General features: G+C 36.0%; 1 protein-coding gene across 5 annotated transcripts in view; it reads left to right on the plus strand.

Moving 5' to 3' along the window:
* Positions 1–18,831, plus strand: part of ERCC8 (ERCC excision repair 8, CSA ubiquitin ligase complex subunit) — a 70,340-nt gene extending 51,509 nt beyond the window's left edge. For all 5 annotated transcript variants that reach the window (XM_078449550.1, XM_078449552.1, XM_078449555.1 and 2 more), the window contains 3 exons: positions 381–578; positions 7,577–7,657; positions 16,349–18,831. In XM_078449550.1, the coding sequence (XP_078305676.1) occupies positions 381–578; positions 7,577–7,657; positions 16,349–16,417 (348 nt within the window). In that variant the 3' untranslated portion in view covers positions 16,418–18,831. The remainder of the gene's footprint in view (positions 1–380; positions 579–7,576; positions 7,658–16,348) is intronic.
* The last annotated feature ends 359 nt before the right edge of the window (positions 18,832–19,190 follow it).

Raw genomic sequence — 19,190 nt, forward strand, 5'->3', positions numbered from 1 at the left:
GCAAGATCATGACCTGAGCCAAAGTCCGACGCTCAACTAACTCAGCCACCCAGGCACCCCTAGTTCATGGTTTCTGGAAATGTTTGCTAAATCATAAAATGATTATTCAAGGTTGCCTTAATTTGCATTTTATTTCTGTTCTGGCTTAACATTTGATTTTGTGGATTTTTTTTTACTATTTGTATTTTCCTCTTATGTGAAATGTACATTTATGTCATTGGCCCTTGTTTCTATTAGGACATTGATCATTTTCTTTAGATTTAATACAGCCCTTTCTGTTGTATGTTATAATATTTTAAGTAAATGTTTCTTCTAGTCTTTGGTTGTCTTTTTAATTCAGATTTAAGAAATGAGTAATGCTATGATTTTACATCCTACAGGTAAACTATGGAAAAGTTTGTAATGACAGTAGAAAAGCATTGAAATTCACTGTCTCCGATGGCTGCAGTTCAGAATTTGTTTTCGTGCCATATGGTAGCACCATTGCTGTTTATACAATTTACTCAGGAGAACAGATAACTATGCTTAAGGGACATTATAAAAGTGTTGACTGCTGTGTATTTCAGTCTCATTTCCAGGTAAGAATGTTACTTAAGGGAATTTAAAATGTTCAGTTAGCTAGCTTGCTAGGCTAGTTGTATATAAAAGAGTAAATTGTGATTTCAGTCTGAGGAATTATACTTTTAATCCACATTTGAGCTAGGGTTTATGTAATAGAGGATAATATAGGATAAATTTTTAGATAGTATGGGATATTTGTATGAGTCAATATAATATTGTGCAACTTGACTGAAATAAGTCTTTTCTTCTGCATATGGGCTCCATTTATTTGGCAGATGAAAATCTCTAGCAAATTAAAATAATGTCTTACAGGCAGTCTTTTGGGAAAAGCTGTAATACACGTGTCTAATCGCAAAATATAGTTTTTGTATCTTGATTTATGTATATGTGAATCTGTCTCAGATTTTCTTTTATTTTCTGCCGGGGGCTAGTCAGATTGCTTTTGAGTTGATGCAATTTACATAATTTCTTAAATACCTATGCTTAAAAACCTATGGATGTTTGTTTTAACATCCTGACCTTTTTCTTTCATCTTACCAAGGAATCAGGTTATTTTTTTCAGAGAATATTTGCGCAGATTACCTCCTGTGTTCCTTTAAATGAGTCTCTTATAGAGCAAGAATATTGGTATTTTCCCTATTTTGTAGGTAAAGAAAATGAGGCTCATGAGAATTAAATACTGATATAATGAACATTATGGATTATTAGAGCTAGGAAGGATTTTATCACCTGGTAAAGCTCTTAATCGTTTATTCATTACTTAATTTGTGTCTGACACAGTGCTTATTTTTCAGCCAGCACACATCAGTATGCCAGTAGCCAGTATTAAAATATTCAAATACATATCTTACTGTTTGTTAAAGAGCTGTTGCACCAAGCCCCCTAGGTGGCCTCTAGCTTTACCCCCTCTCCTGAGGCCTCCTAGATTATACCTCAGCCCAGCAACTAACAGGGACCTTCAGGACCCTGCTCTCACTCTATGGCTATTATCTCTTCTGATTTGCCAGTATCCTGATGTAAGAGTTAAATATTTTTACTTTTTTATTTTTAATTTACATCAAAGTTAGTTAGCATATATTGCAATGTTTTCAGGAGTAGATTCCAGTGATTCATCCCCAATGTATAACACCCAGTGCTCATCCCAACAAGTGTCTACCTTAATGTCCCTTACCCATTTAGCCCATTCCCTCCACCTACAGCCCCTCCAGCAACCCTGTTTGTTCTCTGTATTTAAGAGTCTCTTATGTTTTGTCTCCGTCCCTGTTTTTATATTCTTTTTGCTTCCCTTCCCTAATGTTCATCTGTTTTATATCTTAAATTCCTCATATGAGTGAAGCCATATGATATTTGTCTTTCTCTGACTTATTTCACTTTTTATAATACCCTCTAGTTCCATTCGCATTGTTGCAAATGGCGAGATTTCATTCTTTTTGATTTCCAAGTAATACTCCATTATATATATATATATATATATATATATATATATGTATATATATATATATATATATACCACATCTTCTTTATCCATTCATTTGCTGATGGAAATTTGGACTGTTTCCATACTTTGGCTTTTGTCATTAGTGCTGCTCTAATTTAGTTTTACTTCTGAGAGAAGACTAAAACACCAGAGAAGTGACAAGACTTGCCCCAAGCTGCAAGTAATTATTCATAGAGCATGGTTATCTATTCAAAGAAATTCTTAGAATACTATACCTCTGTTCTTGTGCAGAGCCACATAGAGATACAGCTAAGATTTTAAACTGGGTATCCTGACTATAAATTATTGCTTTCCGCCAAATCAGAACTTCTTAACAGGTGTGCCTATAATGGACTAGAAATGTGCCAAGATACTGATGCCCACCAGTTCCTGGAATAGCTGAGACAATCTGGGACACCCAGGAACCTGAGGCAAGTTGCCTCCTAGTACCATTTCTCTAGGCGTTGTGCACTCCTATTTGAATCATTACAGCATATCAGAAAGCTTCCAACTCTTATCCCATCATATCTATTATGATTTTTGAAAAGGAAAATAATTATAAGTCTCAAAAATAAAATAGGATAATACTTTGCATCTATTTAGCAGCAGAACCCTTTTCCAAATTAAATATTATACAGAATGTACTATCTGAAGACAAAATTGATATTTATAGTAATTCTATCATAAATATAAAAATCTAACAAGATATATGTAACATCAAAATAGATAATGATAATAATGGATTTTACCCATTGACTAAAATAGGAATCCATGAATCCATTCAGGTATAAGTAAGTAAACTAATAAATTGGAAGTCTAATGAGGAGTGGGATATTGCCATAGTCCCAGAGTACCTCCCTGCAAAATATTAATTGCAAAGGTAAAATGTGTACTTTTATCTTGAAGAAGCCTGACATATATTACCTTAATTAATCAAAATTAGTAACCCAGTTACATGATATTCCTTCTGTGATAGTACTGACAAAGCTGCATCACCTGAATTTAAGCATGAGGAAACAAGAAAATTTGAAGGACATTCCACAAAATAACTGGTGTGTATCTTCAAATTTGTCAATGCCAGGAAAGCCAATGGGAAGAGTGAAGAACTATTCCAGACTGAAGGAAAGTTAGGAGACATCACAACCAAGTCTAGCCTGTGATTTTAATGTGGACCCTTCTGCTATAAAGGACATTTATTCAGACAATTGGTGAAACTTGAAAGGAGTCTAAGAATTAGCTGGCAGTAATACATGGTGAATTTTTATATTTTGCTGGATACATTGTAATTGTATAGGAGAATCTCTTTATTCAAAGGAAATACATACTCAACTATTGAGGATTGACAGGACTGGTTGTCAAGTTAGTCTCACATGTTGAGTTTTTTTTTTTTTTAATCTAATTTCCCAAATGAATACCTACACTTATCCCCAAAACTTAAGTATTTCAAATTTTTTCCATTTAATTAAAGTCTTTATTAGTCATTCTAATTTAAGTGCTATCTCTTGTAAGCTCTCTTCTTTGAACATCTACAGAATTTCCTTTGTACCAGTGTGGCAATACTTAACCACATATTGCCTTGTAAACTTATCTGACCAAGTTACCTTAGAGATGTGTGTGTGTGTGTGTGTGTGTGTGTGTGTGTGTATCTTGCCTTCTCAGGAAATTAAATTGATCAAGGGCACTGAACATTTGAAAATATCTTTGCATCATCCACAATTAGTGTAACTATATATTCTAGATTTAACAATGCAATCTATAGAATTTTGTTCCCTTTGGGAAGTTTGATAATGTACAGCTAAATCTAATTTACTTTAATATTTTTATATTTATATTTCCTATAAATAATTTTATTATCTTATTTTCCTTTTATCTAGAAACTTTCCTCTTTTTTTAGAAAAATATTAATTGTATCATGCTTCAAATAGTTTTTGAGATGAAAAATAATAAAAAAATAAATAATTGCACCAGCAGAGCAGGAAAAAAGTTTACTATTAGAAATGTTTGTATAATTGGGATAGGACTTCTTCCACCACCGTTCCCTTTTTAAAATTTTTTCAGGGTTACTTCAATGAAAAATGAAAGCATACCTGGTGGAAGGTCCATCTAGTTTTCTTCCCTCACGCTATGACTCTTTAGTTTATATCCTCCTTTTGCCTGTTGATACTGAATATTTGCCCATGTTGTTAAATGTTCTTAAAAAGCAAATGTAATGGAGGAAGAACAAATATTGTTAAAATGTCAATACTACCCAAAGCATTCAATGCAATCCCTATCAAAATAACACCCGCATTCTTCACACAGCTAGAACAAACAATCCTAAAATTTGTATGGAACCAGAAAAGACCTTGAATAGCCAAAGCAATCTTGAAAAAGAAAACCAAAGCAGGAGGCATCACAATCCCGGACTTCAAGCTATACTACAAAGTTGTAATCATCAAGACAGTATGGTACTGGCACAAGAACAGACACTCAGATCAATAGAACAGAACAGAGAACCCAGAAATGGACCCAGATACCTATGGCCAACTAATCTTTGACAAAGCAGGAAAGAATATCCAGTGGAATAAAGACAGTCTCTTCAGCAAGTGATGCTGGGAGAACTGGACAGTGACATGCAGAAGAATGAACCTGGACCACTTTCTTACACCATTCACAAAAATAAACTCAAAATGGATGAAAGACCTCAATCTAAGACAGGAAGCCATCAAAATCCTCGAGGAGAAAGCAGGCAAAAGCTTCTTTGATCTTGGCCACAGCAACTTCTTACTCAACTTACTCAACTTCTTGCCTCTTGTCTCCAGAGGTAAGGGAAACAAAAGCAAAAATGAACTACTGGGACCTCATCAAAATAAAAAGCTTCTGGGGGCGCCTGGGTGGCTCAGTCGGTTAAGCGTCCGACTTCAGCTCAGGTCAAGATCTCACGGTCCATGAGTTCGAGCCCCGCGTCAGGCTCTGGGCTGATGTCTCAGAGCCTGGAGCCTGCTTCCGATTCTGTGTCTCCCTCTCTCTCTGCCCCTCCCCCGTTCATGCTCTGTCTCTCTCTGTCTCAAAAATAAATAAACGTTAAAAAAAATAAAATAAAAAATAAAAAGCTTCTGCACAGTGAAGGAAACAATCAGCAAAACTAAAAGGCAACCGACAGAATGGGAGAAGATATTTGCAAATGACATATCAGATAAAGGGTTAGTATCCAAAATCTGTAAAGAACTTATCAAATTTAACACCCAAAAAACAAATAATCCAGTGAAGAAATGGGCAAAAGACATGAATAGACACTTCTCCAAAGAAGACATCCAGATGGCCAACCAACACATGAAAAAATGCTCAACATCACTCATCATCAGGGAAATACAAATGGAAACCACAATGAGATACCACCTGACACCTGTCAGAATGGCTAACATTAACAACTCAGGCAACAACAGATGTTGGTGAGGATGCAGAGAAAGAGGATCTCTTTTGCATTGTTGGTGGGAATGCAAGCTGGTGCAGCCACTCTGGAAAACAGTATGGAGGTTCCTCAAAAAACTAAAAATAGAACTACCCTATGACCCAGCAATTGCACTACTAGGTATTTATCCACGGGATACAGGTGTGTTGTTTCGGAGGGACACGTGCACCCAGTGTTTATAGTAGCACTATCAACAATAGCCAAAGTATGGAAAGGGCCCAAATGTCCATCGATGAATGAATGGATAAAGAAGATGTGGTATATATATATATATATATATATATATATATATATATAGATGTGTGTGTGTGTATAAATATATATATATATATTTATACACACATACAATGGAGTATTACTCAGCAATCAAAAAGAATGAAATCTTGCCATTTGCAACTACGTGGATGGAACTGGAGGGTATTATGCTAAGTGAAATTAGTCAGTCAGAGAAAGACAAATATCATATGACTTCACTCATATGAGGACTTTAAGAGACAAAACAGATGAACATAAGGGAAGGGAAACAAAAATAATATAAAAACAGGGAGGGGGACAAAACAGAAGACACTCATAAATATGGAGAACAAACCAAGGGCTACTGGAGGGGTTGTGGAAGGGGGGATGGGCTAAATGGGTAAGGGGCACTAAGGAATCTACTCCTGAAATCATTCTTGCACTATATGCTAACTAATTTGGATGTAAATTAAAAAAAAATAAATAAAAGCAAATGTAATGGTTATATAATATCCCATCTTATGAATGCAACATAAATTTATATATAAACCGTTACCCTACTCTTGGACATTTATTTCCATATTTTGTTATTTAAATATAATACTGCTAATATCCTTGGGTTTCATGCATGTCTTTGGCATGACTTCTTAGAAACACATACAGGGGCACCCAGGTGGCTCAGTCAGTTAAGCGACCGACTTCATCTCAGGTCATGATCTCGCAGTTTGTGAGTTCAAGCCCTGCGTCGGGCTCTGTGCTGACAGCTCGGAGCTGGACCCTGCTTTGGATTCTGTGTCTCCCTCTTCTCCTTGTGCTCTGTCTCTCTCTGTCTCTCAAAAATAAATAAATGTTAAAAAAAATTTAGAAATGCATACAAAAACTTTTGACATGTATTGAGATTCCCTTCTCCAAAAAGATCATGCCAATTTATACCATCTTCATATGAGAGTATCTATTTCACTGCCCCATAGGAATGTTTTTAGTACTAGCAATATGACATTCCTTAAGTTCTTAAATTTTTTTTAATGTTTTTATTTATTTTTGAGTGAGAGAAAGCATGAGAAGGGGAGGGGCATAGAGAGAGGGAGACACAGAATCAGAAGCAGGCTCCAGGCTCTGAGCTGTGAGCACAGATCCCAACATGGAGCTCAAACTCATGAACCATGAGGTAATGACCTGAGCCAAGTCGGATGCTTAACCCACTGAGCCACCCAGACGCCCCATTCTTTAAGTTCTTTTGGGGAAGGTAATGAACATTGTTCAGGCGTGTGTAAACAGCATATTCATAAAGACATTGACAGACTGTGCATCAGCCCAAGCTTTCCCTTATAAAAGAAACTTCTCAATAAGCATGGCATATGGTTCTTAAAGCTCTTCTGTTGAACAGTAGCTAGTTAGGCAGCTAAATAGTGAGCTAAATAATATTTTTTGTGAACTTCTGGCCTATTAGCTAGAAACTCACACGGTTTCTTTATTGATGTCCTTATTAAAATTCATTTGTTAGCAGAGAAGGACAAACTCTTAATTCCATTTTTTTTTCCTCTTTCTACTCTGACACTTGAAATAAATGAATACTATGATTGATAAAAACCACTAGGTTGTTGAATCTTTTTGTGAAATTTTCACATTAGCAAGCTCTGACATATCCTAACAATATTTTAAAATACAGAACACGGCTTTACTGCATCTTAAGTAAGCAAACAAAGGGCATCAGCTCACTTTCTTTGGGGAGTAGAAATACAATTAATCTAATCGGTCTAACGTAAGAATTAATTATTTAAATGACCTAGTTCATTTCAGATTGGCACCAGCTTTAATTTGACCCACAATCACGTTTCCTTTCTGTGTTATAGGAACTTTATAGTGGTAGCAGAGACTGCAATATACTTGCTTGGGTTCCATCCTTATATGAACCAGTTCCTGATAATGATGAGGTAAGTCATATTTATACAACTTATACAGTGACTTGTAAATCATACAGGAAGTAGTTTTATTAATTTGGTTCATATGAGAGAGACTTTTAAGGTATTTCTTGCTGTTTTCAGACTGAAAATAATTTGCCTGTTATAACACATTTGGAAAATCCAGAAAAATATTGAAAGAATGACATAAATTTCTAAAATTGAATTACTATTAAAACTTTTATTTATTTCATTGGTTTTTTTTCCCTATGCATATGTGTTTTTTTTTAAACATAGTTAATATACTTGGACATAGGACTTGGCATTCTACTTCACTCAATAATGAGTCTTTTTTCCGTGTCATTAATAACTCTTTGTAAATTTTTTTTAATAATATAGCATGCTTTCATCTATATATCACAATTTACTTAAATATTTACATATTAGGATACATTTCTTTTAATAATTATAAACAAATCAAGGTAAATATCTGTTCATAAATTGTTTATATTTCTGATTGCTTATTTGGTTAAATTCCTAGAAGTAGACTTTATCTCTTGAGTTACCGTATACAACATTTTTAAGCCTCTTTATTCACACTCTCAAATTTTACCAACTTACACTCCTAAGAGCAGTCTGTTAGTAGTATAAATTGGTATAAATATGACCTATGATCATGGGAATAAAATGTAGTAGGTAGGGATGCCTAGATGGCACAGTCGATTAAGCCTCCAACTCTTGATCTTGGCTCAGGTCATGATCTCACAGTTCGTGAGTTGAAGCCCCGCATCATGCTCTGCACCGATGGTGTGGAATCTGCTTGGGATTTTTCTGTGTTCACTTCAACCCCTATGTCACATAAGCCCCTCCCCCGCTTGTGTGCATACACATGTGCATGCTCTCTCTTTCTCTAAATAAATTAATTAACTTTTAAAAAATGCAGTATGTAAACAAAGATGAATAGGACATGCTCCCTGGTCTTAGGTAGTAGCTTCTGTATTTTTTTTACTCTGTATTACGCTGTCCAAAAGTGATATCTTTCCCACCAAAGATTCTTTTACTAAGCACTGTTAATCATCCCTGTTTATCTTAAGTTTTAGGATACAAGAAGTCAGATATCTAAAACCAACATTTACGTATATAATGTTTTAAAGTTGAAAATATAAATAATTCAGTTAGAAACACCTTGACTTAATCTTACCAAGTCATAGTATAAAAACAAAGCATCCTAAATGGAGATGAAAGTTATTGATAGAGCAAGTTTAAAATTCTGAAAATATCTTTCATATATTTAGTTCCTTTATGAAAACATGACTCTCCAAATCACATGGAAATGAGTTTTTATGGGGGTAGTTGATGCCATTTAGCAGCTATTGAAAAAATATATTTCATACCTAAATTTGCAACTGCTTTGGTTTACTGCAGTGGAAAGCCGGTGAATTATTTTCTTTTGGCCCTAATCCAAATGAAAGAGAAGAAAAACGCAAGATGAATCTTCAAGCACCTGGCCAAATGCTGTATGGATATTGTCAGATTTCACCACATGTCTAATTTGGTTTATTATGGCTTTGATTAGTTTTAGTGTACAGCTGCTTTTAAATGACTGGATGCTCTTCTGTAGCAAGCTTATATGGCCAAATACTTTGGTATAGCCATTTATATTGCATTATTTAATTGCTGTGTCCTGCTGTTTGGGAATTACTGTGTACATTAAATCCAAGTTAAAACACTACAGCCTATGTTAGGAAGTATAACAATCATTTACCAAATGAAAACAATAAAAATAAATTAAATCTATGACTTACATATGGAGAAAGGATATTAGAAGAAAACTTTGCTTAAATTTGCTTTAAATTTGCTTAAAATTTGCATAAATTGCTTAATTTATGAAGGTAGTCTTTGCCTCTGGTGGCTTATTTATTTCTTACTATGTAGTTGTAGTGATAGTTTGAACTCCTCATCTAGAAGGATTTTTGCATATAGGAAATTAAACTGAAGTAGGAAAGCAAATAGAGATGCCCGAAAAACAAGTTAGCCTTATATTTAAGTTTTAGAGCAATAAAACCTTGTCTTTTAAAATCTGTTTATACGCTTTAAGGTAGACATCATTTTCATAAAATGGTATGTGCTAAGATTATTTTCACAAAACTTTAGTTCAAAAGATTCCTGTGAATGTAGGTAGCACATGACTGTGATCATGATGCAGATCCCAGAAGAGAAGTCCATCTTCACCAAACCCTACTCCTCACATGTGTATTTACTATTTAACTTATATTTTTAAGTGTTTGTATCTCAGCTATCAAATAAATGATGCTGCAGTTTCCAAGAAATGTGCAGTAATATGCTTCAAAACAGAACACAGACACACATATGTACACACACACTCACTTAGTCTTCAGTTTTAGGTAAACTAATAATAATACTGGTAACTGGGTTTGAATCCCTGTTCTGCCATCCATTATGGATCAGGGACAGGTTTATGGTATCACCAAACACCAGAATCATGAAGCAAATTGTTCTTCAGTTTCCTTTCAAATCCACCCTTGAGATTAGATTTATTTCCCTATCAACCAACATATAATCCCTTAGAGGTATTTCTTCTGATATCCAAAATAGAGGAGGAATTTAGCTACCATAAGAAATTGGAGGGCATTGGGTAATAGAGACAGGTTTTATGATCTTAAGCATAGATTAATGTATTATTTAAGTGGCAGGTGGTTTTTTTATATTCTGAGTACTCTGCCTTCCTTTTGCCCTCTTTTCCTGAAACTTGGTCATGGTCAAGGCAAGCCTATATAACTCCTAACCATTTTTCCCTGCCTAAGATCTATAAGGTGGCTACATTATAGTTTAAATCTGACCTCTCCTCAAGAATCATACTTTATTTTTTTAAGTTTGTTTGTTTGTTTGCTTATTTATTTTTTTAATGTAATTTATTGTCAAGTTAGCTAACATACAGCGCATACAGTGTGTTCTTGGTTTTGGGAGTAGATTCCCGTAATTCATCACTTCCATACAACATCCAGTGCTCATCCCAACAGATACCCTCCTCAGTGCCCATTACGCATTTTCCCCTCTCCTTACCCCCCACTCCATCAACCCTCAGTTTGTTCTCTGTATTTAAGAGTCTCTTATGGTTTACCTTCCTTCCTCTCTGTAACTATTTTTTCCCCTTCCCCGAAGGTCTTCTGTTAAGTTTCTCAAGTTCCACATATGAGTGAAAACATATGATCTATTTCTTTCTTTGACTGACTTATTTCACTTAGCATAATACCCTCTAGTTCCATCCACATTGTTGCAAATGGCAGGATTTCATTCTTTCTCATTGCCAAGTAGTATTCATTCCATTGTATATATAAACCACATCTTCTTTATGCATTCATCGGTTGATGCACATTTGGGCTCTTTCCATAATTTGGCTATTGTTGAAAGTGCTGCTATAAACACTGGGGTACATCTGCCCCTGTGAATCAGCACTCCTGTGTCCTTTGGATAAATTCCTGGTAGTACTATTGCTAGGTCATAGGGTAGATCTATTTTTAATTTTTTGAGGATCCTTCATATTCTTTTCCAGTGCAGCTGCACCAGTTTGCATTCACACCAAAAGTGCAAGAGGGTTAGCCTTTCTCCACATCCTAGCCAACATCTGTTGTTTCCTGAGTTGTTAATTTTCGCCCCCTGACCGGTATGAGGTGGTATCTCAATGTGGTTTTGATTTGAATTTCCCTGATGATGAGTGATGTTGAGTATCTTTTCATATGTCTGTTTGCCATCTGGATGTCTTCTTTGGAAAAGTGTCTATTCATGTCTCCTGCCCATTTCTTCACTGGATTATTTGTTTTTTCGGGTGTTGAGTTTGGTAAATTCTTTATAGATTTTGGATACTAGCCCTTTATCTGATATGTCACTTGCAAATATTTTCTCCCATTCCATCCGTTGCCTTTTAGTTTTGTTAATTGTTTCCTTTGCAGTGCAGAAGTTTTTCGTCTTGATGAGGTCCCAATAGTTCATTTTTGCTTTTATTTCCCTTGCTTTTGAAGACGTGTCGAGCAAGAAATTGCTGCAGCTGAGGTCAAAGAGGTTGTTGCCTGTTTTCTTCTCTAGGGTTTTGGTGGTTTCGTCTCACATTTAGGTCTTTCATCCATTTTGAGTTTATTTTTGTGCATGGTGTAAGAAAGTGGTCCAATTTCTCTTCTGCATGTTGCTGTCCAGTTCTCCCAGCACCATTTGTTAAAGAGACTGTCTTTTTTCCATTGGATATTCTTTCCTGCTTTGTCAAAGATTAGTTGGCCGTACATTTGTGGGTCCAATTCTGGGTTCTCTATTCTATTCCATTGGTCTATGTGTTTTTGTGCCAATACCATACTGTCTTGATGATTACAGCTTTGTACTAGAGGGTAAAGTCTGGGATTGTGATGCCTCCCATTTTGGTTTTCTTTTTCAACATTACTTTGGCTATTCAGGGTCTTCTCTGGTTCCATACAAATTTTAGAATTGTTTGTTCTAGCTTTGAGAAGAATGCCGGTGCAATTTTGATTGGGATTGCATTGAATGTGTAGATTGCTTTGGGTAGTATTGACATTTTAACAATATTTGTTCTTCCAATCCATGATCTTGGAATGTTTTTCCATATCTTTGTGTATTCAGTTTCTTTCATAGGTTTTCCATAGTTTTCAGCATACATATCTTTTACATCTTTGGTTAGGTTTATTCCTAGGTATTTTATGGTTCTTGGTACAACTGTAAATGGGATCAATTTCTTGATTTCTCTGTTATTTCATTATTGGTATATAGAAATGCAACTGATTTCTGTACATTGATTTTGTATTTTGGGGTGCCTGGGTAGCTCAGTTGGTTAAGCATCCAAGTTCAGCTTAGGTCATGATCTCACAGTGAGTTCAAGCCCCGGGTGGGGTTCTGTGCTATAAACTCAGAACCTGGAGCCTGCTTTGGATTTTGTGTCTCTCCTTCTCTATCTGCCCTTCCCCTGCTCACACTCTATCTCTCTCTATCGAAAAGAAATAAACATTTAAAAAAAATTTTTTAAAGAATCTTACTTTATTTTGATAGTCACACAGTACATAGATGTTTTATTTACCACTTTGTAGATATATACAGTTGACCCTAAACAATCAGGGGGATTCAGATACTAACACACACCCCCATGCAATTAAAAATCCTTATGTAACTTTTGAGTCCTTCATAGCTTATCTACTAATAGACAACTGTTGATCAGAAGCCTTACCCATAACATAAAACGGTCAGTTAGCATGTATTTTGTATATGTATAATAAACTGTATTTTTAGAATAAAGTAAGCTAGAGAAAATAAAATGCTTTTAAGAAAATCATAAGGAAGAGAAAATACATTTACAATATTGTACTGTATGAGGCACCTGGGTGGCTTAGTCGGTTGAGCATCTGACTCTTAATTTAGCTCAGGTCATGATCTCACGGTTCATGAGTTTGAATCCCACATTGGGCTCCACACTGACAGTGCAGAGCCTGCTTGGAACTCTCTCTCTCTCTCGCTCGCTCTCCTTCTCTGCCCCTCCCATGCACTGTCTCAAAATAAACTAAAAAAACAGAACAATACTGTACTGTATTTATCAAAAAAAATCTGCATATAAGTGGACTTACATAGTTCAAAGTCCTGTTTTTCAGGGGTGACTATAAAGTCACTTGCTGACATAGACAGCCCTGTACTCTGTCTGTAGAGGATTTCCAGTAATGACCAATAAGAAATTTATTATATATCAAGGTGTATATGGGGTAGATGTAAGGTTTGGTTTTCTTCTCCTTTCCCATTATTTGGACCTGGACTAGATCCACTCTAAATCATGGTTTTCTATCTCCATAACATTTACAATGATCTGTCAGTAGAGCAGGCAACCTGGTGAGGTTGAGGGGGATATGTTCAAGTATGGTAAGGATGTCCACTAGCAGATGTTATAGAGAAAGCTTAAATAATAGATGGTAGCTATACTGCATCTGTGAGTCACAAACAATAATATGGGTACCATATCTATATACAACATTTCTACTATAGCTTTTAATTACAAGTGTGTCTTATTGGTGATGTTTCTAGCAATAAAATGTAACTGTAATGATAGTACTGTAATGCATTTATATTATCCTTTACTACTATAAACAGTAAAATTTATAGTATTTGTGTATTAGTACAGTATTTATCAAAATTGATCAGTATTTCATTTCAATTTTCACATAATTATTTTCGCTTCTTTGTTCACTGTAATAACAATAACTTACAATAAAATGTAATTTTGCATCTCTCTTGAGTCTTCAAATGAAATTTAAATATCTAATAAGTTATATCTTGGGCTTCCATAGTAGAGTTAGGAGGCATGACCTTTGTGTGGCTTATCCACTAAGGGACATTTTGGGGACATATCTAAGGCAGAGTTAAAGACTTCTAAAGATAGAGTAGGGGAGAAGAAATCACCTAACCCCCAAGGACAATACATCTTTATTTTTTAAATTTTAGTTCCAGTATAGTTAACATACAGTGTTATGTTAGTTTCAGGTGTACAACATAGTGATTCAACAATTCTATATATTGCTCATTGCTCATCATGATAAGTGTACTTTTAATCCCCTTCACCTACTTCACCCATCCCTGCATCTACCTCTCCTCTGTTAACCATCAGTTTGTTCTCTATAGTTAAGAGATATACATCTTTAAATTAACACTCACTAAACAACCTAACTTAATAGTTAAATTATAAACCTAGGAAGATAGGAAATTCAGTGAACATTTGTATGAAAAAATAAATGAACAGACTTCAGTGTGGTACAATCATTGACTGCATATCAGTGGACTGTTGATAGGTAGCTGAGGTTTGGCAATAGTTTTTTTATCTGGACATTTGAGATATAATGGAATTTTGTTTATACAACTAAGTGATGATAGCCAACATAAGGTTTAATAATGGTGACAATAGCAAACATTAGGTTTAGTAATAGATTCTGATCTATAGCTTTAACAGCCATAAAGAATACTTAAATTAATATGTCATTTTCTAACTATCCTGACTGATACTTGGGGAGTTTACTGGAAATGCTCACTTTTCTACTGTTATCATTGTTTAAATTATAAGATTCTAAGTCATCATATCAAAAAGGTGATGAGCATGCTTAGACACAGTTAGGGGTTGCTCTTAACATAAAACATTGCTGTATGTTGTACAAGGCACTATCTCAAATTATTTAAGAGTAGCCTTGGTGCTAATACATTATTGGGTTTTGGGTCTGAACACACTTGTAGCAAATGTAAAAGCTGCAGAATAAGACACAAATTTGGTTCATAATACCCAGATACTCAAAAAAATGAGACCTTCTTAAAGCCCTTGAGTCATTTGCCCCAGAATAGGAAGTTTGCTATTCAAAAACTTTCTTCACGGGGCACCTGTGTTGCTCAGTCAAGCGTCCAAGTTTGGCTCAGGTCATGATCTCACGGTTCGTGAGTTCGAGCCCTGCATCAGTCTCTGCGCTGATACCTTGGAGCCTGGAGCCTGCTTCAGATTCTGTGTCTCCCTCTCTCTCTACCCCTCCCCTGCTCACTCTCTCTCAAAAATAAACAAACATTAAAAAAAATAAAAACAAAAACAAAAACTTTCCTCAGAAAGTGAATTGATTTGAAATGTCGCAGATAATTAATATTCCTCTAATTGCTGATTACTTTTATTAGGTACAACTCTAAACTTATAAGAATACTGTGATGTTTTGTTGTTTTATTTTTTATATATATATTTATTTTGAATGAGAGAGAAAGAGCAAGCACAAGTGGGGGAGGTACAGAGAGAGAGGGAGAGAGAGAGAGAGTCCCAAGCATGCTCCGCACTGTCAGCAGAGCCCTACTCATGGCTCCATCTCACAAACCATGAGCTCATGATCTGAGCCAAAATCAAGAGTCAGATGCTTAACCAACTGAGCCACCTAGGCACCCCTGTTTTGTTGTTTTAAATAAACACCATCCAAATGCATGTTATCTTGAAAACTCCCTGGAAAACCTATATGCTAATGACAAATATGTTACCATTTTTGACACATTTTTCATATACTTCTGAACTACTTTACCAGCTATCTAAATAAACAAACAAACAAACAAACCTCACTACTTAATAACTTTGGTCTTCGGACCAAAGATGGTGTTACTTAGTTTGATGAACATCTTATTCCCCTTATATGGATATTTGCTTATTTATAAAGTCAAGTCCACTTAAATAATAAAAAGTTGCCAACATTAATATCTTGGGCTATCAGGTCAGACTGTAGACCTGAGTCCATTCTTAGCATCCATTAACATGGATGTTAATGTGCTGTCTTCTTCACATAATTCCAAAGACTTGCAGAAACATAGCAGCATCATGGTATATACATAAATGCATTTATGTATATGTTTGTAAGGTGACTACTTTGAAGGAAACACAGATAATTTGGATAAATTCTGGCCTATTTAAAATGAAGCTACATTGCCTTACATTGTATGTGGGGTGTTTCTTGTAGCAAATGTAAAAGCTGCAGAAGAAGACAAAAATTTGGTTCATAATGCCCACATACATTGTATTTTATTTTAAATGAACAATTTATTTTATTTACTTTCAAAATACTGTAATTGCTTTTCATTTGATATATTTCATAACTATTGTGAGCTTAAAATTATGAGGTAAGACAATCAAATTTTCCTTTTCCTTCCCTTTTTTAGCCTACAACCAAATCACAGTTAAATCCAGCATTTGAAGATGCATGGAGCAGCAGTGATGAGGAAGGATGACCATCAATCCTGAGTACTTCTGTGTCTCTGTTGATGAAACTTTTAAAATGCGACTGTTTTGTGTGGGTATTGTTTTCTTCTTAACTGTCCAGTGACAGCTAAATTATCATTAAAATTGGAATTTCTTTTTTAATTTAAAAAGAAGTCTTCCTCTAAGCCACAAATAACTGTATTGCTTCTTTCTAGTTCCATAAATATACATGCTCATTGTAAATAATTCAAATGACTTTTGAACAGTCACCTGGAACCATATCACCCTAAGGTAACTACTACTCACATTTTGGTGGCCATTCTTCCATGCATCTTTTTATAACATAATTTTACATAATGGGATGTTTGGCATGTTGTTGCTGTCATGGAAGTTCCTCTCCTCCCACATGAGTGTCTCTCTCCCGATCCCTGACGGCAGTCCACATTATTAACCAAGTATGTGTGTGTGTTCTTTCACATTTTACAATCCTATATGGACCTATATAGACATAGATGGGGAAGTATTTTTATTTTGCAAAAATGGAACGTATACAGTTCTGTCTTGATTTTGTTTCCAGTTACAGCTCATAGGAGTCCTTGTTATTTGGTATAAATAAGCATTTGTCTATATTTTTGTTATTTTCTGTATTCCTTATACTCTGGCCTTTGGGGCCTTGATCCTGGTGACACTGCCCTCTCCCAAGACTAGCTAATTCCTAGGGATAACACAGGACTCCCTTGGGAGCCTGCCTTTCATATACAAACCAACCAATCCAGAGTCCATATCCCCAACCCTCATACACCAAGGCAATATTCTCCCTGCCCTAATTCACCCTAGGGCCACCCTTGTATGCCACAGTCTACTGAAATTATTCAAACTATCCAACACTAAACTTGGTGTACCTACCCTGCCTCGCTCAATCCTTCCCACAAAAATTCCAGTAAAGGCTTTGACCCATTCTTTGCCCTTTCCTTTGAGAGGAGGCCTCCTAACCAACCCTGGCCCTTCTCCTGTGGCCCTGCATAGCATGGTGTGCCAGGTCTCCTGGTTTTAGGGATTTGTGAGTATAAACTTCTTCCATCATGACCGTCTTCTCTGTGTCTGTATATCTTACCACACCTGCTGAGAACAAATCCCACATAAAAATCTTAACACAGTTGGCACAACAAGCTGGGTGATTTGACACCAAATGGAAATGGCATGTCCTTAAACTGCTCTTGGCTTAAAACTATATCTAATAGTCAGTAGCCCCTGCCTGAAAGGGCACCCCTGATTTTGGTGCACTTGCAGCTTGGTGGCTTCTGCATTGCATTGTTTTTTTGTTGTTGGGTATTGCCCTGGTATCCCAATCTAAAGGGAACACTTGATGTATTTCCCCATGTTGGTGGACCACCCGGAGTCCAGGACAGAAAATTCCCTCCGAAGGGGATTAGGGGTGACCACCCTCCCAGTGCCATGGGAGTTGAATCCATTGACTGGGTAGCACTGACCAGCAGTGAGGCCATCTGAGTCATGGAGATGGAAGTACCTAGTGTCTAGGGCATAATCGTCTGCATCCACTTGCTGCTGTCTTAAGTGAGTTGTTCCTGTAACCACTGGGTTGTAAGAGGTCCCATCTCTGGAATTCTATAAATATACACTGTTTAATGAAAAGGGGGAGGAAAGGAAAGCTCTTAAGAGATGCTGCTTATCAGCATGCAAAGCATCTCATGCTCAAAACAAAAAAATGTTACAGGTAAAGTTGATGCCACCATTGTTCTCCAAGTTGTGGACTGTAGCTCCTCTAAGGTTGATTGGGACGTCCTGGACAAGGGCGCGGCGGCTCACAACAGACACCACTCAAGACCACCGGGAGCTTATTGGACAACATTTAGAAGATTTAAAAAAAGAAAGAAAGAGAAAAAATTGAGCTGCCTAGAAATACAAGGCCTTCTAAAGGATTCTGTTTTTTAAAAGGTGGGAGTGTGAGGCAAGGACTGATTATTCTGTGCACAGGGCCATCCCAGGGAAAAGTTGCCTAGAGATACCTGGGCCCTGCTTTTCCTCTTATCAGCCAGAAAAAGAAAGTGAAAACTGAATCTTCAGAGGGCAAAAGCCTGAAAAATGGAGAAAACAAAGGAAAAATGACTGCCACTATAGGTAGTCACAAGCCCAGGGGAAAAAAACAGGGACTTTCAGTCTTAGATACTAAGCAAATACCAGTCTAGCAAACACAGTGCTGGTCCTAAATTACTTACTGATATAAAAACAAAAGCAAGGGGCGCCTGGATGGCTCAGTTGGTTAAGCATCCAACTCTTGATTTCGTCTCACATCATGATCTCATGATTCATGGGTTCGAGCCCCACATCTAGCTCTATGCTGACAATGCAGAGCCTGCTTGGGATTCTCTCTCTCACTGTCTCTCTCTCTGCCCCTACCCCACTCACTTGGGCATGCTCTCTCTCTCAAAATAAATAAACTAAAAAAAATTTTTTTTAACAAAAACAAAAAAAGCAGGCCCTTAAATACAAGCAGAGAAAGAAAAAGGTAATTAAATAATATATACATATATCATAATAAAACAAAGTTTTATAATCAATTGGAAATCCAAAATTTATATACTAAGATTAATATACTGAAGAATTTATATAACAAAAATATAAAGAGGTCACCTTATGATGGATTACTATAAGCATTAGTGTTGTGGTCCCATCTATTGGTCTCCCCATACCCAATACTAAATATTAGGATTACTGATTCTATTCAAATACTGGTAAATATTTTGCTCTTACAGAGTTGGTCAGTGGGTTCTGTTTAGTGCC

The sequence above is a fragment of the Panthera onca genome, chromosome A1 (genome assembly GCF_046562875.1).
Source record: "Panthera onca isolate mPanOnc1 chromosome A1, mPanOnc1 haplotype 2, whole genome shotgun sequence".
NCBI lineage: Eukaryota > Metazoa > Chordata > Mammalia > Carnivora > Felidae > Panthera > Panthera onca.